This window comes from Heloderma suspectum, chromosome 1, assembly GCF_057233095.1.
Source record: "Heloderma suspectum isolate Gila_16-S chromosome 1, 16-S_ref, whole genome shotgun sequence".
NCBI classification, from domain to species: Eukaryota; Metazoa; Chordata; class Lepidosauria; order Squamata; family Helodermatidae; genus Heloderma; species Heloderma suspectum.
Window position 1 is genome coordinate 94,349,205 of NC_139458.1, and position 22,196 is coordinate 94,371,400.

General features: G+C 40.1%; 1 protein-coding gene across 2 annotated transcripts in view; it reads right to left on the reverse strand.

Moving 5' to 3' along the window:
- PDHX (pyruvate dehydrogenase complex component X) overlaps positions 1-21,641 on the reverse strand; it is a 68,686-nt gene extending 47,045 nt beyond the window's left edge. For both annotated transcript variants that reach the window (XR_014790436.1, XM_084851468.1), the window contains exons 1-3: positions 21,472-21,641; positions 7,286-7,369; positions 1,908-2,008 (exon numbers count right to left, since the gene is read on the reverse strand). Coding sequence is in view for 1 of the 2 variants with exons in the window: in XM_084851468.1 (XP_084707594.1) it covers positions 1,908-2,008; positions 7,286-7,369; positions 21,472-21,613 (327 nt within the window). In the remaining variant the exon portion in view is untranslated. The remainder of the gene's footprint in view (positions 1-1,907; positions 2,009-7,285; positions 7,370-21,471) is intronic.
- Positions 21,642-22,196: the final 555 nt, after the last annotated feature.

Below are 22,196 nucleotides of genomic sequence, written 5' to 3' on the forward strand. Positions count from 1 at the left end.
CAATCTTGAGCAAACCCACTATGGAGTAAATGCCATTGAACTTGGTGAACCTTAAATCTGAGTAAACATGACTACAACTGCACTGTCAGACAAGTTAATAAACCTAGAACATGCTTATTGAAAATTAAGCACCATTAGCTTCAAAATGTCATACAAACAATGATGGGGGCAGACTCCAGCATTAATAGGTGGCTCACTGATGGCATATGTTTTGGACTCCAACTCCTGTCAGCCCCAGCCAGCATGGCCAATGGTCAGAAATGCTGGGAGTTATTCCAAAACATCTGGAGGACACCAGATTAGGGAAGGCTGCCCTAGCTTATTGTTCCAAAGAATAGTCATAGCCAGTGGGCATTACAGCTTATTCAGTTAGAGGTGTGACAACATCCTCCACCTTCTTGAGGCATTACAGAAAGTATTATTTTGCCTCCGCAGAAGCCTCCTTTGGCAGGAGTGTTCTGCAGCAGGTCCTGTGACTTCTCTCTGTGGAGGAATCAGCCTACTGTGGAAGAATCAGCTGTGAAATGTTTTCACAGCTTTCGTACATCCCTTTGCTGCCTGCTTTCCTTACGTGATGAACGAGAATGCGAAGTTGAACCCACCATGAAATTCCTTTCTATTCATCCCTGTAGAAAACCAGGCAGATCCATCCTCCCTGAAATCTACCCCCTACTCACTGGAGATCCATTCCAGTGAGTAGGGGGGCATATTTATTGTATGTGTGCACATGCCTCCTAGTCAGATTAGATCAGGGCTTCCTTAGGAAGCTCCTCTGTTCTGTCCTCTGTTACATCCTTTCATCCCAGCTCCAATTTCTCTCATTGGCTATTTGGCACTTTTGTAATAGCTTCCCCTTGGGGTCAAGCTATGAGTGTTTATTCTTCAAGACACATGCAGCTGGAGGAGGAGGAAGTAAATACTGAAACTGAGACGATTCTCCTCTCTAGATAGGTCATCAAGTCTTTGACCCTGCCTTCTGACCAAAGGGTTAAATCTTTGCTGCCTGCTCTCCCACAACTATGAACAGAAAGAAACTGCATGGTAAACCCAACTTTCCAATTACTACTGCCATGCTGCCAATGGCAAGCATCTTATGTTGTCAAAGATACCATGCTTTAACAACATGTGTGGCCCCATTATCCCATGCTTCAGGTAAGCATTTTTGTCGCTTGGATTCTCCCTGAACTAGTCAGCTAGGATCTTCTATCATTTTCACACATCAGGCTATCTTTGAAATTCATTTGCAAGACACAGTTAAGCACAATGTTTCAACTGAATGCAGGTTCAATATCTGGATCAGTGATGTGATATGAATTTATGTAAGGGACTGCATATTATGACACTGTCTTAATGGGATTTTAATGTACAACATTAGCACTCTTTATAATAGTGTTTTAAATGCAGCCTTGGTGTAAGATATGCTGACGGAACGGCTTCTGCATATGACTTTGCTTGGTCAGCTGTTCTCTACTCTGCTACACCACCTCCCCCTCCCCATGTCTTGAGCAATAGTTATAACAAAGAATGATAAAACAAGAAGTAATGAAATGAAAATGTCTCACAACTTTCTCAATTTGCTATCATATAATAACAGCCCGGAATACAAAAAAGTATTCATCCTACCCCACAAGAACAATCATGTGGTGTGAAAACAGAATCAGTACTAGATACATGTCTACTTGGGTGAAGAAACATTATATAATCACATTGTTTAAGAAGCAGGCACTTGGTCAGTCCAGCAAATCAATCATATGCTGATGCGAATGAGCCTAACTGGCACAGCTCAAAAATATCCTCAAAAACATACCAGATAGTTTATTGTATCATAAGATCAATACCAGAGAGTCTATTGTATAGTAAGCTCATATGCCAAAGGCCACAGTATAGCTTAAGGAAGTTAGTCGTACCATTATTTTAGCCAATATGCCATCATCACTTGACTCCATGGTAACAACTGCTTTATCTGTTTCGATTTCACACAACGCATCTCCAACATTCACTATTTCTCCTGTAAAATGAAAAGATAATTCAACATTTTCAATCAATTTATTTCCCAGCATCAAGAAAAACAGTATTTTAAAGCTATCATATAGTTAAAAGTTTGGAAACTACTACAACAACGCACTTTCAATACCATTTTCAATACCAATATGAAATTATTGGATATTTAAAGGGATTTAGTAATAAAACCTGTGCAGTAAAACCATTTGCAGAGCATATTATGAGTCTGTAGTGACATCAGCTTTAAGTCCACCTACAACGCCATCAGCACCCAATTCTGCATATTGCATGAAGGGATGGTGTTAGGTTGCAATGCAAGTAGATTGGACACTGGTACTGGCCTCCTGCACATAGATTAGACACTCCTGCATTAAATGCTCAGGAGCTAGGCACTCTTGCTACTGCCAGCTACAGCTTCAATCACTCTCAGGTGTGCCATTTTACTGCTTCCAAGGAAGAAGAAAATAAAGTAATGAGTAGGAGGCAGTAAATCTACTTGGAAGAGGGAGGCAGCAAGGGCAAGTTCAGAAGTTGTAAAATAAAATTACTGACACGGGGCAGTGTGAACTGAGATTAGGGGAGAGATTAAGATGGGTAGTGACCTGGAGGGGAGGAGGAAGTAGCATTTCCTGGTCTTAAAAACAAGGGATAACACAATAAGGGAAAGGAGCTTCGGCTATTGGCCGGTATAGAAATGTAATAAATAAATAAAGAAGTGCTGTGGATCACTGGCTGATTCAGAACCAGACCCATTAAGGATTTTCCACAAACCTAGGTCAATCCAGAGGTGTAAAGCAAGATTAATGAGACCATCATCAGCAACAAAAATGCATGCAGAGATGAGCCTAGCCCACATAAACTTACAAAAGGATCACAGAGGCAGTCACTTGCAGGAGGAAGAGGAAGAGGAGAAAAAGGAAGAGGAGACAAAGAGAGATGCAAGGAAGATACAACTGTAGGACCAAGGCAATGCTCTCAAGGAGAGGAGACCAAAATTATCATGCTTCCATTGCCTGGTCTGTACAATGAAGGACCAGTATGAATACGAAATACCTGCGAATAGTGAGGATCCAGGATGATGACACAAATTCTGAGAGGCAGGCCATGAACATGTGTCAATGTGGCATCCCAGGGAACCGTGATCCAGTAATAAGAAAGATTCGCTTTACATGGTGAATTGTTTTGAGCTTCTAAGCAAAAATTTCAAACGGATATCTTAATCTAAATATCATTTATGGATAAGCAAACCTCCCCTGCCTCATCCCACACCCACAAAAAGATGTGAACAAATTTGAGAGGCAATTCTGCAAGCTCAGCTCCTTTCACCATCTCAACTTAAATGAAGAATCCTTTTAAAAATGCATCTTTCATTTTAAAAAATGAATACCTGTACATGGCAGAAGATTTCTACATACAGTCATCCCTAAAATGGAATAATTTTAACTAGCATTTTCTTCTAAATTCAAGATCATAGACACGTCTGGTTCCTTGTGATAACAGTCTTATGAACTCAGAATCCATTGTCAATTGAAGACCATCTGGATGCCTGCCATTAAAAGTGGATTATAGTCAGAACCTGAAGAGGCTCCTGAAAGGTTCTGAGGCCTAATATATACCTTCGTTTTAAAGCACTGAAGTAACAAAGGCTTGAGTATATAACAAGTTTTTGTGCAATGAAGTTTTCATTAAAATATGAAGAAGGCTTGAACAGTCTTGCTTAAAGGGGAAAAAAAATACTGACTTGTCTAAGCCCTAAATTGGATTTGTCTTTGCTTTCTTTACTTAAAAAAACACACCTTACAGACTGTGCAATTACGGTGTAATAGCTGTGTCACTTACATGACACACTCTTTGTCTTTCACTTTCTCCATTGCATTTATGAAAAAACAAAAACAGAAAATATTGAGAGATGTATATAACCTGGGTTCCTTTGGCAACAACAAACAGCAGTCACACACAAATTTCTTTCAAATCAGTATCTGGTCTTTGCAAACATTTCATTTCAAGAAATAATGAGCTATTTATCTGTTCAATAAAACACCTGAAACAAAACTTGCTTTCTTCTTCCATTTCCTCCCCTACTTGTGGCTACTTTAATAAAGCATGAAGAATTGGCTGAATTAGAAGAAAAAAATTAGATGCCTTATTTCAGAGGTTTTGCCATTATTCCAATACATTAGCCCCATACATCACATTTTGTTTATTCAGAATGTCAAAGTTCCACAGAACAGATATAAACATACACACACACCCCTCCATGAATATAAGAACATAAGAAGAGCCATGCTGGATCAGATCAAAGGTCCATCTCAACCAGCATTCTGTTCACACAGTGCCCAGCCAGCTGCCCACAGGAAACCCACAAACAGGACATCAGTGCAACAGTACCCTCCCACCCATGTTCCCCAGCAACTGGTGTACATAATCATACTGCCTCTGATACTGGGGGTAGCATATAGCCATCAGGACTAGTACCCATTGGTAGTCTTCTCCTCTAGGAATTTGTTCAATCCCCTTTTAAAGCCATCCAAATTGGTGGCCATCACTACATCCTTTTTTCTGTCCTGAATCTCCCACCAATCAGCTTCATGGGATTACCTGAGTTCTAGTATTATGAGAGAGAGGGAAAAAATGTCTTCCTATCCACATTGTACATAATTTTGTATACCTCCATCATGTCTGCCCTTACTTGCCTTTTTCTAAGCGAAACAATCTCAGCTGTTATAACCTTTCCTTAAAGGGGACTTGCTTCAGCCCCTTTATCATTTTAGTTGTCCTTTTCTGCAATTTTTCCAACTCTAGGATATCCTTTTTTAGGTGCGGTGACCAGGACTGTACACAGTATTCCAAGTGTGGTCACACCATACATTTGTATAAGGGGGGTATGATCCTGGCAGTTTTACTCTCAATTCCTTTCCTATTTATGCTTAACATGGGATTTGTGTTTTTCACAGCAGCTGCACACTGGGTCAATATTTTCTTCAAGCTGTCCACCACAACTCCAAGATCTCTTTCTGTTCAAAACATAGATCAGGTACCATTAGATAAGTGATATGAAATCTTCCAGATTCTAATGGATATCAAGCATTTACACTAGAGATTTAAAGTCCAAAGAATTCAGCTCCAAAATACATATACCAAATACCAACCATTCCCTCATTCTGCTCTTAGAAAGATGATCAAGTAAACCCTCCACTTCTATAACTGAAACTGGGGGCCACTAATCTGAACAAGAGTGTATGTTAATGCCATGAGATTAACAATAAATGAATAGAATCTAACACCTTGGCTGCTTTATTAAAAACAGAGAAAGATTGCTGCTACCTTTATTTTTCATAAACTTTTTAATGCAAATTTTCACGGACAGTATCCAATGCTGCTTGCCCACTAATAGGACCCACTGTTAAAGCAATGGGGAACTAGTGCTTCTAAAAACAACCCCAAACGAGTGGAAACACTAGTTTTTGGAACACTGCAGATCACCGGAGCTTGCAAAAGGAGGCTCTGCTGAACTGTCCCGATCTGGAAACAAGCATTTCTGCTTGTTTCTGGGGTTGCTTTTCAAACCGCTAGTTCCATGTTGCACGAACGGTGGGTCCCACTTGCACAACAGATTGAGTGGCAGCGCTGCAGAATGCTTGGATACTGTTCCCAGAGCTCAGACTATAATTTCATGTTTTCATTCAACCCTCTTTAAAAATATAGTTGAACAATATGAATTTAAAGCCTCCAGCATGCCTTAATAAGGAGCAGTTATTTTTAGGTGAGAAGAGTCCGGAAGAGCAGTGAGTGATGAATGATGACCCAAAATATTTTTGTGAAAAGTTCATCAGTCCTTGTGTGGGTTTTCTTTAAAAAAGAAAAAAGAAAAAAAGAAGCCTTTCCTAATTTAGAGATGGCACCAGGAAACCGATAGAATTTTTCAAAAAGTCATTAACACTAAGGATAGGCTGTTATTAAATTATTAATAGCCTGGAATACTTCAAAGAGTACTAAAAGTCCAAAGAACTCATGACAAAGAACTCTCAAAGCCATGTCAGATTTTATTCCTCCCCACACTTAGGGGTCATGTCCTCCTGCCAACTGAGATCTGGTCTACCCATTGAAGAGCATTAAGAAGGACTGAAGTGGCAGAGTCCTGAGGTGGAATGGACTGAACCACTTCAATTATACACAGCAGGGGAGAATCACAGATTTGTTAATGCTTCTCTATGCCAAAACTCCCTGGGCAGTATCCAGCACTGCCCATGTGCTAGTGAGAAGTACCGCAGTTCCCAAAGCAATTGGAAATGAGCAGGAACGTTCATTTCCAGAATGGGGCAGGTCAGCAGAGCCCACAGAAGGGAGCTCTGCTGACCTGCTCTGTTCTGGAAACGAGCACTTCTGCTCATTTCCAGGGTTTGTTTAGGAAGCACTAGTTCCTGTTGCACCCACAGGTGCAATGGAACAAGCAGAGGCACAGCGGTAGTATTGGATGCTGCCCTCTGTAAGTAAAAAACAAAATAAAAAAACAACACACTAGTACAGCAGGGAGCAGGCTGGAGTACAACTCTCTCCCAGCTGTGCAATTTTTCCACTACATTTACTAGGGGTTAAATGTAGGAGAGCTTTCAAAAATGGCATACTATCACCTATTTGTGTTGTATATGGGCTGGAGACCAGGATTTATTCAGTCAGTCTTGCAAAGAGCCACAGAGTAAAGTCAAACAGCAATTCCCTTTGAACAAACACACCCACCAGAAGTCCAGAATCCTATGCCAAAAAAGGCCTGACGGTCCAGGAGAAGTGCCAACATGTGCTGCAATTCTGGCAGCTCAAGGCTTTCTGCAACTTAAAGCTTGTACCCAGAGAGTATATTTTAAAGTTATATCAATCACTTTTCTTCAGGAAATACCTGAAGTACAAATGGAAAAATTGATTTCAATGGCCCTCTTTTTCACTTTTATCACCTTGATTTATATCACAACCATTAAATCATAAAATTATACTCTACGTTTTAACTGTTTATCCTGCTGGTCCAGTCAAAGAACATTTGTTATGGAATGATTCATAAATACAATAAATAACAAACCACAGAGGCCACTGGGTGGGTTACTTGCAATATTATAGTATGCTGATAAAACTAAGCATGCTAAAACCCAAGGATATGGAAATCCTAATTGGTATAGTATGTGGTACAGTCATCTTTTCGGATGCAGGTAGGAGGGGGCAACACAGTGGGCTGGAGAAGACCATCATGAAGTTCTCAGTGCTCAAAAACAGCATTCAAATAACTCAGATTCACCTTCCTTTTTCAGCCATTTCACTATATTTCCTTCTTCCATTGTAGGTGATAGTGCAGGCATAAGGATTTTAACAGCAGGGGTACCTTGGGAAGAAAAGAAAAGAAAAGAAATTAGTGTTTGTATTGTTTCATGTTAGTATTTGTAATAAAGCCAGAACGGCACTTACGCAAAAGGAAGCTGCTGTGACCTCCAGCAGAATTACTTCAGAACCACCATGCACAGGATGATTCTGCAAGTTGCACCAAATTCACAGAGCTAGACTGTGGACCAAATTATAAACACAGTGACGTTGTTGTACAAGGAGTTTGGTGAGAGCAACAGACTTCACCTACAGCGTTGTATCCAGAAGAAAGAACATTCATGTATTTCAGAGCAAGAGAACAAATGGCTTGTATAAGCTCCTGAGGAAGGAAGCATTCCGAAACGCATTGAGCACAATCAATTTTGTTTTCTTGAGAACCAGAGCTTGTCTCCCCCTTCTTCACCACACAAGTAATTTGTGCTTCTACCAAAATTGCCACAGAGAGTTGAGTGGTGGCACAAGTAAATGTGGGCTGAGATGAAAGACTGGTCATGGGTGTGTGGCACAAGCTCAATTAACTCCATATATAATTAACCCACATCAATTTAGTCTAATTAATTGGACCTCAGCATATCCTTAAACCTCACAACTCTTCCTTGGACAACAAAAGAGATAAACATGGTGTTTAAAAGGACACACAAGTTATGCATGCAGAAAGCCATTCTGCATTATGATTCTCTCAACTTCTCTTGCTCAAGGTTCCCTATTCTCCGATTTGTCATGGAAATGAGAAGTGCATATATGAAACTACAATGCCAAACAATGGTTGGAATCCAACAAAAGTCCTACTTAGAGTAGACCCACTGAAATGAAAGGGGCTTAAGTTAGTCATGACTAACTTAAGCCCCATTCATTTCAGTGGGTCTACTCTAATTAGGACTGTAGTTGGATTCTAGTCAGTATGGTAACTGAACTTTACCAATGAGAAACTATTTCATATTATACTAAAAGTATTTCATGTATTGCTCAAACCCAGTTTTGGAATCTACCCTAACTTCATTTCTACAGGGAGCAGATATATCTTTTATATTAATCTAGCCTGTCAATAATATCAGTAAATAATCATAAAGAGCAAAGCATTTTGAAGAGATTTGGGCAGCTTGAATGTAATCCGGTGTTAAGATTCATACTGATTCCAGACAGGGTTTGAGCAATACATGACATACTTCACATTCTACTAATTTGTGAAGGAAATGAAACTACAGTAACCTGCCTGTGAAGTAATTTGTCAGAGTTACAACATCATTATCAGAGAAATTCTAGAAGTGAGTCTTATACATTAGGCAAGAAAGGTGACCTAATATGATGTTGCAAAATCAGACCAAGATCAGACCATATTATGAATGTTGTTATGAAAATAACAACAGCAACACCAGGGTCAAGCACTATGTGAAGGAGCACAAGCTTCTAGAGCTCATAACAGTCTTACCTAGCTGATAAGGAATAAAGGATTGTTTTAATTAAGTTTATTTTAATCTTCTTTTTCTGTTAGCCACCTTGAGCACCATTTTGTGGGTAGAAAAACGGGGTATTAATCAAACAAACAAACAAATGTATTTTCCAACCATTGTAATAGATGGGATTTTGTACATGCAGGCAGGCAATTCTGGGGAATATAGGCTATAGGACACTCCAAAGAATCCCTAAAGCATATTTGGTTTACCCCATAATGTAAATTGTACTATGCTGTGAAAAAATAGATTTAAAACGTAAAATATAAAGTCTGGCACAATTATCCTGGAAGTACCAGTATAAGAAACCTTAAATTTCCAGTTACTTCATAAAATGCATGCATCTTGTATTCAAGATGGCTTTGCCATCTCCTTTGTATTCAGGCATGTCTAATTTCAGCAATCTGAAAGCTCAACAGCAACACAGTAATTCAAGATGGACTGATTTAAAGGAAGAAAAAGAGACCAAGTTACATGGTCATTAAATCATTTCATAATTTTGCAATTCATAGTAGTTGTTTGCTATACCATTTAAAGTATGCTACCTCAGCCTTGTAAATAAACCCACAGAGGTTATTAGCTTGCTTTTTATTTTGGTAGCCTGCTAAGGAACTAGTAGCTTGTTGTGGAGGAGAGGAAACCCACCCATCATCAGCCAACACAGAATGCTAGCTGTTAAAAAAATGCCTTCTACCAAGCAGCTTGGAGGAGAAGGAACAGAACTGAGTAACAGGCTTCCCTTCTTCCACACCAGCATGGAAACCAAGCAGACTAGTGGAGGAGCAGGTAGAGAAATCCATCCCTCCTACCCCAACCCACTCAACTGCCTGCATGGAATTCCTTGTTGCCTGTGGCTATCAGGCAAGTTGTTAAGATACAGCTTGCAACTAAAGCAGAGCCTTTTTTTACAACCTACAAGCATAATCCAAAACATCTGGATTTACAGGTTTGGCTGCAAAGGTGCCCTTCTACTACCGGAAAGCCTCTTCCATTCACAGAAGAGCCATTTCTGAAGAGCACTGCGCAAGAAGAACTGAGTGCAAATTCAGAAAAGTTCTTCCATTTGAACAACATCATGTACAAGGCTTTGTACTAGCATTTTTCAAGATCTTTTAATAGCCTGCTAGAGTTTGTGCACCACAGCCTATTCATCATTCGTGCTTATTCATAACATTTCTCATAATGTAATGCAACCCCTGATACATTGTGGTGCTACATTGACAGACGGCCTAGTTTATGCAAGGATTCACAGAACACTAGTACTTCTCCTTCTGTTCATGGCTCTTTGGATCAAAGCCACTGTCCACAAGGCTTTTGCACTACAGGTTTATCTGCTTAGAGACAATGGGAGCAATTAGCTCTCTGTATGCACTGTAAACAAGATCACTTCACTGAAGGCAAAATGCCTAGAGTTCCTCAGAAGCAGGGACCGGTAGGTACTGGACAGTACAGTGTTTCTCCACAAGACCAATAATGGTATAATACAGCCAAAGCTAAGAATGTTTAAGTCCCATTGACTGGTATAGAACAACAAAACATGAGCCTAATTCTCTCCATTTGAAATCAATCGGACTTAAAATTGCTTAGCTTTAGTTGGATTGTGCCCTAAATGTTCGGTATGACAATAATAAGTACTCACAACTTGCAATGTTATTACATATATTTATAATGTCTGACCTCAAAAGTCAGATTTCACCCCCAATGGTTCTCACTTTTACGTAGAAAAAGAGAGCTTGAGTCGATGTTATGTTCAACTGACAGTACAATCCTATGCATGCTTTCTTGGAAATAAGTCCCACTCACTTCAGTAGGACATCTTCTCGGGTAAGTGTTTATAACAGCCTTCCCCAACCTGGTTCCCTCCAGTTGTACTAGATTAAAACTTCCATCACAACCAGCCTATGTCCATGCTGGCTGGGGAATGCAGGGAGCTGTAGTCCAAAACGTCTGGAAGGGCACAAGGTTGAGGAAAGCTGTTTTATTAGACTGTAATTACACACACATCTACTTGGAAATAGGTCCTATAGAACTCAGTGAGATTTACTTCTGAGTAAACATACACAAGTTTGGGTAGTTAATGTTTAGATCTTATTTTGGCTCAAGAACTGCAGGTCCCAGAGTGAACACCCAATGATTGCCTTTGGGCTTTTGCCAACACAGCTATATACAACCACTTGTTACCCTCAAGTAACTGCAATATATCAGCCTTTAATTTTCTGTGGAGTTTTACTCTTTCCATCTTTGACTCTGTTAGCTGTCTTCAGCACACATGGAAGGCAGAATACAAAGTTAATTCACTAATACACCTGCTAGAGGCTATGTATATGGTTTAAACTCCAAAATCATGGTCAATTCCCAGATTTCGGGGTAGCATGGAGGAGAACAGCTGACTTGGGCTTATAAATATTTGATTTTATGTGGGCTCACCCTATTCAAGTGTTATACCTGGATGCAGATGTCTGCACATGGCAATGCAGTTTTCCTTCCCCATCACACACAGGAAGAAGGTGAGTATATAGCAAAAACCCAAATTCATCCATTTATTCATCTAGGTTGCAATCCTATGCCCACTTTCCTGGCAGTAAGCCCCCTTGAACTCAATGTATAGGATTGCACAGGTAATCTAGTACTGTCTCCTCCAACAAGCAGAAGCTCTCCCAAGCGTCAGCAGGACCTCTCTCAGCTCTGGTTAGGCACTCCAAAGTGTTTTCATGACTGCCAAGAAGCAATTGCTTTCAAGTGTTCAAAATAAGTTAATTATTGGTTTCAGGATGTTAGTACAGTCAAAGTTTGCAAATATCTGAAAAGCAAATGAATTTTACAAGAACCTGGAACGATAGCATAAAATAGAACATTGTTCCATTGTTGAAGCTTCTTTCAGAGAAAACTGCTTCCTTTTACAGAGAAAGCATCAGAGGTTTTGTTTTTTGTTTTTGTTTTGTTTTTTTAAGGAGGACAACCTTCCTAAAAGATTTGGGACAAAGATTTAGTACAAAGATTTAGTACTTACAGTATTTTGAGGTACTAAAGGCTACATTGGTGGGCTGTGCTGATATGAAATGGTTACAAATGTTGAAAGTTATGTTTTAAAAGAGAACTTTATGTGGAACCTGTAGATCATCAACTATTTAAGTAAATGTTCATCTTTCGTGTTAACTATTGCTGAAATTCCTAAATGTCCAGACTGGTAGAATTTACGGGCACAATCCTATGTATGTTTACACAGAAACAAGTCTTACAACTCCCAGCAATCCCCAGCCAGCTAAACATGCATAGGACTGTGCCCTAAGTGACATAGCCATGAGGGATACAACAGTTTAGGATTCAACTGTAAGAGGGTTGATTGAGGCAAAATGTATATAGGATCTGAGTAAGCAACTGACCAAGTAACTCAAGAAGTCTCTCCTCTTAATATTATTAGTAATTTATACCCCCAACTTTTAACAAAAGCATACAAAGTGGGTTATATACTGTCCCACGAATAGCTGTGCAACAGCTTCAGTTGCACAGTGCTTAACAAACTGGAAATCCACGATTTCAAAATTCATCTTATCTAAGATTTAATGAATGGCCTTAAGCAAATAATTATCTCTCAACCATCCATCACAATGTGGAGATAATGATGCTGGTCAACCTTGTTTAGTTGCTGTATGGATTACTAAGACAATGCACATGAATACTTACAGAAAGCGTTATTAATTAATTATCATTCCTTGTGTCTGATTAAGGCAAGACACTAGTTGTGTATGTAAAGCACTTGCATACACAAGGTGCCAAGGTGCTAAAATTATGTTAAAATGTCTTAATCATTAGCCATTATGCATCTGTTTACATGCCAACATGTTCCACCTAGATGACAGATGCAAGTACATGAGTTAAGAACTCTTTAAACATAATGCCCGATCACACAAAACATTGCACAGGTAAGTGTTTTGCATGTACCCCCAGCATCTAATTTAAATCAGGGCTAAATATTCTGAACTGTATAATTCGATGGAGTGTGAGGCCCTGTTATAGTGCAAACAAAACTAATTTCAAAAGGTATCATGTCAAGTATTTAATGGCTTAAGTGGAATCCATGATATAGTGTTTCAGTATCTTTGGACTACAGATGTGAAGGTCCAGAAATGAAAAGGTAAGGAAAAAATGACACCCCCCCCCCCATATTTTCCTTCAAGGACCTTTTTTGTTTTTTCTGAAAAACTGAAACATTTTAGATTATGAAATATTTGTGTTCATATATTGCTACCTGGCTTTTACTCCCCTCAAATGATTTCTAGGAAATAGGAAGACTTTTATGCAAGACTACAGATGTAAAATGTCTGGAAATTTTGAAGCCATGAGGAAAAAAATTTGAGGTTTTTTAATCCTCTCAGCAAGATTCCCAGCATAGTTACTTCTTCCTTTCCTTATTAAAAATATTGATCTAATGTATCTTTTACTGATAGATATTTGGGGATGCTCAAAGTTATATTCAATTTCCCAACATGTGACTAGGGACCATATCATAATATATGGGGGAGAAAAGTGAATTCTTGACTATTTGGGTTTTGTTCTATAGCGGGGGGCGGAGGGGTTCAACTGGTCTGGAGGCCAATTTCATCCCCATCCCTGGAACCAAGCAGGGGCTGCACCCTTCCTAGAATTGTTGCCTTGCTACCCAATTTGCCACCAACATTTATAGAGTCCTTTTTCCTGGGCTTGTTTTGTTAAATGTCATAGCAGTCAGTGAATGTAGTTCTCAAACCCACACCTGAGAGAAACACTCTAGGTTATCCTGCCACTACCACGACATGCGATGGAATGTGTGGGTTATCCCACCTCTATTTCCCTTTGTCTTTTTCTTTTTAAATGACACTGATGCTTGGGTCTATGGAATTCATTGACAGAATTTTTAAAAAAGTTCCCAGTTAGATCTCATCATTAGGGAATGCTCACTTGGCTATAAAACCTTTAACTCCTGCACCAAAATAAACCCTCTATGCCTAAAGGAACTCAATTCTTTTTCTTTCTTTCTTTCTTATTTATTTATTTATTTATTTTCTATACCACCCAATTCTTCACAAACAGGAACAGATGCTGAGCACCAGTCTTCCTGTTCCTCCAACTCTTCCTGCTTCTTCTGGATGGTATGGATGATTCAGACGTTTCAGAGGTGACTTGCTGACATTCCGTCTGGTTAGACATAAAATAAGAACCTGTAGGGAGCAATCCTATGGCCGCTAGTCAGCAGCTAGATGGCCATAGGATATGTCGGTTTCTGGGAAGCGACCTCGGAGCCCGAGCTCGGAGGTTGGTTCCCGGAGAACCAACTTTCCCGACTTCCTGAGCTGCCTCAGAAGAGGCGCAGAGCAGTGAAAACGGGATGTTCCAGGGGGCATTACGGGGCAGAGAAGGCGGAAATGTCAGTATGACACATCCTATTTGTTGTCCAGCAGCCATTTCCCCTGCTCGGCCTTCTTGCGGCTAGACAGCCGCAATCAGCTGTCTAGGTGCAAATGCAGGGTGGCTGAAGCATGGACAGGACAATACCCTCCGTGCTTCTCCTGCCCTGCATTGGATAGGTGGTCACCTCCGACTTCAGAGGTGGCTGCCTATCCCCATAGGATTGCACCCTAAGACTATTATATATAATTCGGATTGCTAACAAAATTATCATGTTTGGTATATTAGTTTTAAAAGTATAGCTTATACTTTTTATAGTTTATTCAGACAATAATTACTTTTAAATAATTTTGATAATTTCATGAGCAAACCAGGTTATCCATAAGACATTTTAATAGATTTTATGTTCCTAAAGTGACTTTAGATCTGTAAAGAGCACTAAAAAAATTAGGACTGCACATTTTTCAATTTTCCCAAACTTTCAATTTTTTCAGGGGGTGGAGAGGGTGGGGAACAAAAACAACAACTCCAGTTTTCCTTGGCTTCAAAATTTCCAGAAATTTTACATCTCTACTTTGGACAAAGGGTACCTCTCATAACCATAATATAAAAAAGTTATGTACAATGTATAATATGCTTATTAATCAGTCACGTTTATATGCTACCCTTCCTCAAATGAGCTCAGATGTACATGGGATTATATCATTTTAACCCAAAATAACCCTGTAAGGTCTGGCTGAGTAATATTGGCCCAAAGTCATCCAATAAGCTCCATGAGTGAATAATATTTGAACATGAGTCTCCCTGGTCTACATACAGCACTTAAACCACACAGGCTCTTAAAGGCTTCCTGCACTGATCTGACTAAAGCATAGTGAGCAGAAATCCAAAAACTACATTCACACATGCACAACAGGCTTACACGATTACGGTTGTGGTTCCCACCATTTACAACAGCTAGTCTGAGCTGAGTGTATGCATAGTTTATGTTCTGAAGTACAAATGTGTTCCGTGAAATTTCTCAGCTCTGTGTTCCTTGGTTAACCCATCCTAATGCCAGCTAGACATTGTTTTCATATATTAAGCAGTATAAATGTATTATAATAAATATAATAAATAAAATTGTTGCTGAAGTTCTACAAGAAATGTAGCTAATGCTATTCATTAACATGTGGTTCTGATCCTCAGCAAAAACTGCTGAATGGCCCCAGTGACAGGTAGACAGATCCCAAATATAAGCTTTAGCTGCATTGGCACAAATAACGACTGGGTTCACATAACATGCTAACCCATACTCAGTGGTTGAGTGTGAGTTGTGTTGAACCGTGGGTTAGTATGCTGTATGAACCCAGGACATCTTCTACAGGGTTGCTTGTTAACCATGCAGTATGGCCTATTCTTCTCAAACAAGCCACCCTGAGAACCCATGGTTTGTTGCTGGGTTGTTCACGGTGGTTAACAAGCTACACTGTATGGTTAATAAGCCATCCTACAGAAAATGTCCTGGGTTCGGACAACACGCTAACCCACGGTTCAACAAACAACCAATGGTTCAACAACAACCCATACTCAACCACTGAGCCGAGCAGCCCCAATGATTCACTCCACTGAAGCTCAGGCAGAGAGGATCTCATGTCTGCCTTGCTGGCCCCTTCCTTCTGTCCCTCAAGTATCTACAACTGAGAAAGAAGGAAAGGAAGCTGCGCCAACAATATATGTAAATACAAGAGGAGGGAAGGGAAGAGAATTGGTTGCAAGCCCAGCAAGACCCACAGGTTCTATGGCATAGAAGAGACAGGGAACATGAAACTTCCTAGTTTTGGTGAGAAAGGCTGCTTGCTCTGACAGTAGAGTGCCAATTATTGTGACTGGGCTATTAGCGTGGTGTCAGCTCTAGCTTAAATATTGTCAAAGGACACATGAACCAAGATTAAAATCCTTTAATTCCACAGAGCTTCTAGTCACCCAATTTGTTCTGTACAATAAACATAAAAAGGAGGGTATAACATATTACTAACAAAACGCAACAACGTGTACCAAATCTATGACACCGCTACAGTCCACATTCCGTACGTGGATTTGCCTTGTTCTTTATATATAAATACACAGTTAATTTAATCTAATATCCAGTCCCAACAATTAGTCCCTGATGCTGACACTAGCACCCAGCCCCCATTATTAACTAGCTAATTGGCTAGGAGCATCGTGAACAAGGGCTGCACTTCTATGTATTTTTTTAATAGATTGGAAGCACAATTAAGGGTGAGTCCTGTGCATTTTTAAACAGAAAAAAGTCCTAGAACATCCAGCATTCCCCAGTCAGTACCATTTTTGTGTCTAAACATGCATGGGATTGTGCCCTAAAAGTATAAGTTTTAAGAGAAAGATAAGGTTATTCATGGAGCATCCCCTTAAGCGTTAAGACACAAAACTTGATTGTCGAGAAACACCAGTTGTACAGGGTGGGGAGGGACAGGGGAGAACATGCTGCTGCCTATATGCCTTGTTTTCCCAGAAACATCCAGGTGTATGCAGCTCGAAAAGCATGCTGTATCAGAGGGAGACTTGGTCTCATTCAGCAAAGCTCTTCTTATTGTGTTAATAATACTATATTAGGCCGCTGCAAAGAAAGTGCACATGCCTGGATTTTATGCTTTCCACATTAGGTAAAGTAAACCAGAGGTGCTTCGAGATGGAGGTAACCTAGTGCTACCAATTAGAAAGCATTGTGCAGATACTCCAGCTGGAAAGAGAAACCCACCTCGACTATTGTACAATGGACAGAGAGTCTTACAGCTCTTACAACCTTCAAAGAAATATATTATCATTATGTCCAGATGAACATACAGATATTTGGTTAGCATATTTAATTATATGTGTAATAAGAATCAAGCATACAGATGGGTATATGAATTCAATATTTGTTTTGTTTTGTTTTTATTTTTGTGGCTACGCAGATGCTTGTTTTTGCTTTGATTTTATGTGGAAATTGTTTTTTCAAAAAAACTGTTTATAATGCGAATGAAAATTGTTACTGAGAAGAATATCAAAAGAAATGTAGTAGTCTTTTTGCAGCAAAGAAATTAATACATGCTTAGACTAAACATTTTCAGAAGCTTACTACAATATTCAACAGCATATTAATGGTAAGATAAGTTGCCCAACCATTTTTCAATTTAGTGCCTCTCCTTTTACCCTTCTTTCTGCATCAACTGTATATATCAGGGGTAAGCAACTGGTGCCCTCCAGATGTTTGGGACTATAATTCCCATCAGTCTCAGCCAACTTGTTCAATGGTGGGAGTTGTAGTACAAAACATCTGGAGGGCACTGGATTGCCTAGCCCTGTTATATATATATATGCCAGCTAGAAAGCACTCTTTCAGTAAAAATATTCATTTCAAGAAATAGTACTTGTATGCTAAAGATGATGTACTTCTGCCACCCGCAGGTTAAAATTAATGTAAATGTTGAGGAACATCAACATGCCATAGGCAACACTATAGCAAAGTTAGAGAAAGATGTGCTAATGCTTCAGTTATCTTTCCCAGTGAATGTAGCAGTTCGGCTTTACAGAGACTGAAAGCTCCATTCTGTGGGTTCTTGTGCCATCAAAGCAACAGACAGGATGGGAAGCAGTAACTGCTGTTGTAAGGCAACGGTCATTCATTCTATACCCTATACACAGGGAGCTCAGAGCAATTTACATATGGTTCTCCCACTCAGCCACAACTCAAGGCAAACTGCAATTAATATCATCAGCTGAGCTTTAGGTTGTGTCTTCAGACTTTGTCTGGGCCAGTGATGTGGGACTATAGCGCAGCCTTCAGCCATTATCTGGGCCAGTGTCATGGGACTGTAGTATAGTACTGGCAGTGCAAGCCAACTCAGGTTATGGGTGCAGAGTGGGTCAGTACTGCTAAGCTGGGAACATTTGCTATCAAAAGATACAGCATAGCTTTTATACAGTACAGAAGTGGGAACAGAATGGGGCAAGTCAGACCGTCTAGTCTACATAACCTCCTTGTGTGCCACTGATGGTGTGAAGATGAAGAAGAGCCATGCTGGATCAGACCAAGGGTCCATCTAGTCCAGCATTCTATTCACACAGTGGCCAACCGTCGGCCAGGAACCCACAAGCTGGGCATGAGCACAACAGCACCCTCCCACCCATGTTCCCCAGCAACTTGCGTACATAGGCTCACTGCCTCTGGTACTGGAGGTAGAACATAGCAATCAAGACTAGTAGCTATTGATAGCCTTTTCCTCCAGGAATTTGTCCAACCCACTTTTAAAGCCATCCAGGTGGTCATCATTACATCCTGTGGTAGTGCATTCCATAATTTAACTATACGCTCTCTGAAGAAGTACTTCCTTTTATCTGTCCTGAATCTCCCACCAATCAGCTTCATAGGGTGAGCCAAGGTTCTAGTATTTTGAGAGAAGGAGAAAAAATGTCTCCGCACACTGGTTTGACATCTTCATTGAGCTGTCCACTATAACCCCAAGATCTCTTTCCTGGTTGGTCACCCCTAGCTCAGATCCCATCAGGCTATACTTGAAGTTTTTCCCTGCAATATGCATCATTTTACACTTGCTTACGCTGAACCACATTTGCCATCTAGATGCGTGTTCTCCCAGTTTGGAGAGATCCTTTTGGAGCTCTTCACAATTCCTTTTTGTTAAACCCTTCTGTTTAAATAATTTGGTGTCATCTGCAAACTTGGCCACATCACTGCTCATTCCTAATTCCAGATCATTTATGAACAGGTAGAAAAGCATTGGTCCTAATACAGATCCCTGTGGGACCCCACTATTTACTTCCCTCCATTGGGAGAATTTACCATTTATTCCTGCTCTCTGCTTTCTGTTCTTTAACCAGTTACTGATCCATAAGAGGACCTGTCCTCTTATTTCATGACTGCCAAGTTTGCTCAGGAGTCTTTGGTGAGGGACTTTGTCAAAAGCATTTTGGAAGTCCAAGTAAACAGTGTCTACTGAATAGAGTAGACAATGAATAGAGCTTTGGCTATTGGGCGGTATAGAAATGAAATAAATAAATAAATAAATACTGGATCACCCTTGTCTACATGTTAATTGACACTCTCAAAGAACTCTAAAAGGTTAGTGAGATAGGAGTTACCTTTGAGGAAGCTGTGTTAATTCTTTTTCTATATGCTAACAGACATTAAGCTAACTAGCCTGTAGTTTCCTGGATCCTTTTTTAAAAAATTACTGTTACACTGGCCATCTTCCAGTCATCTGGTATAGAGGCTTATCTTATGAACATACAGAACATACACGTTGCATAGTTTGGTTAGAAGATCAGCAATTTCATATTTGAGTTCTTTGAGAATTCTAGGATGGATACTATCGCTTATTACCTCCAATATTCTATCACCAATTTAAATTAAGGTATAAAACATGTTAGTCTGATTTAAAACAACATACTATGAAATATAAAGAATGCGCTAAGGGTCTTGGCATACAAGTGATCTCAGAGAACATGCGGCATACTGGCTCAGAGGATAAACTTATGTCCCCAATTCAGATTTCACCTGAGCCATGAAATCACTAACACAGTCCTATAGAACACAATGGGACTTACTTCCAGGTAACTATCTGTCCCTTGCCCTCCATCCAATTGAGTCTTTTTGGACTGAATGGCAGGAACAACTATTCTGAACAGTAATCCACAATGTGGAAATAATACTGGGCCCCTGAACTGTTGTAAAGATCATCCAAACAGCATGTGTGAAGTGCTCTGAACACTTGAAATCTATTTATCTGTACTGCATTATTATTATATTATCAGAACCAATTTCTAAACCATTTACATTGTTTACAGCATTTTATCTGAAACCAACAGACTTGTCTTTCTTATCAAGATTGTGTAACCTTTCATTTTTATGTTACAGAAGGTAAAAAATGGCAGCAACCTTAAAACAATGCAAGGCTTTAAGGTTTTATTTTTATTTTGTTTTTCCTTTCCTTGATACTCTGGTTTTGTTCTTTTGTGTAAACCTCAGGGGGAGGGGGGGCGTCTTATCACTGAAAAGCAGAACAATGGTTTTATAAATAGATACATACATTCATGAACATTTCACTTTGCAAAAGTAAACCAATAACCGCTCCAAGTGAATATATATTATTATGTCCTAAAAATAATAACAAAACCCTCCTCTTGAAGCTAGAGTTACATCTCCAAAGGCTATGGCAGTTACAAACCTTTTAGAAATTACTGTGCCAGTTTTCAAAGTTAGTTCTCAATGACGCAAGCCAAAGGCAGCTACAAGGGCCAAAACAGACATTACTTTAAGAGCACAAAGTCCTACAACTCCCAGTATACCCCAGCCAGCACTGCTCGTGGTGGAATGCTGGGAATTGTAGGACTTTTTTTCTGTCTAAACATGCATAGGGTTGTGTCTTAACTCTATATCTAACAGCTATGTCTTCTTTTTTCTTTTCTTTACTCTGGAGGGGCAGGATCTGGACCTTAAAAGTCTCCCTACACCCCAGGAGAAATCCCTGATCTGGAACAGACTCCCTACACCTACTCTAGAGAAAAAAAATGAAGAAAAAAGATGTACCTGGTAGCAGTGGAGGCTGGTGGTTCCAGTGTCAGTGGTGTGATGAATCCGCTCCAGGTTTCAGTCAGAATGAGTCAGAACTCTAAAGGAGCTATCCAAGCTGCACCTTGGATTGGTCCTTTAGAGTTCTGTCTGGAACCAGGGGCAGGTTTACCAAACCACTGACATTGGAACCACCAGCCTCCACTGGCTGCTAAATACAATTTAAGGGTGCAATCCTATGCATGTTTAGACAGAAAAAATATCCTCTAGCTCCCAGCATTGCCAGTCTAAATATACATAGGATTGCACTCTTAAGGTAATGACTGTTTTGGCCCCAAGAAACATATCTATATCAAGAGAAGGCCATTAGGCATGAATCCTAACCTCATCATTCATCAACACACATACAAACACTTATGAACCCCAACACAACCTGTAGTACAATACCAAAGCAATAAAAACGAACATATTTAACCTTGTGTCCTTGCCATTAAGTAGTAATACCCTTTCCTGCCCGCCCCTGCCCCTGCCCCTCTCTCTCACTCTCACTCACACACGTGTACATATCAACCCAGGTCTATCTCCTGATCTTCCCCTTCAATGTCACTGCTGTCTTCGCACACATACAGCCAAATCCCATCACTGACCGACAGAAGATGAATAGCACACTTTATCTACAAGGAACCAAACACTCACCCAACAGGTCCTGGGTCCTATGCAGAAACCTCCAGCCCACCGCATGGGAGAGGGAGCCGGGAGCCCCCCGCGCTAAATGCCTGCCGAGCAGGAGGCTTACAGCTCCTCTGCTGCAGCTGTTCAGCCACAAGGAGGCTGCCATCTTCTCCTCTTTCCCCCCTCCCACAATCGAGGGCTGTCTTCACCGCTGCCTGAAAGAAAATACTCCCGCTACGGCATCGTGTCCTTCAGTGCCTGAACAAAATTACACACAGATGTCATTCCTCATAAATGGAAACCACACTCCCTGGATTCAAACTGCCTTGTACGAAATCGTAATATTGACTTGCTCTAATCAGAGGCAGAAAGGCGGCTGGAATTTGGCCCCCTCAGCTTCCCACTTTAAAAAAAAAAAAAGTAGAGTCTCTATGCCTTTAACAGCTGCATGAGAGGCAGAAAATCAACAGGTAGAGCTACCCAAATACGTTTCCATGCTAGAGAGTGCTGTATCAGTTAATTGTCTGTCATACAGACTTTTTTTTTTTTAAGGCACAGGGCCTTTGTCCATTCAAAATGTGACAACCTCTGCAGCAGGGGTAAGCAGAAGATGGTTCTGTAGGTGATTTGCAGATTGGCAAGAAACAATTTCTCCCAATTGTTTAACAGTAACAGCACATGACTGAATGACTGAACAACAACAACAACAGCAACAAAATTATTTTCCCACCTAAGTTAGGTTGCTGAAA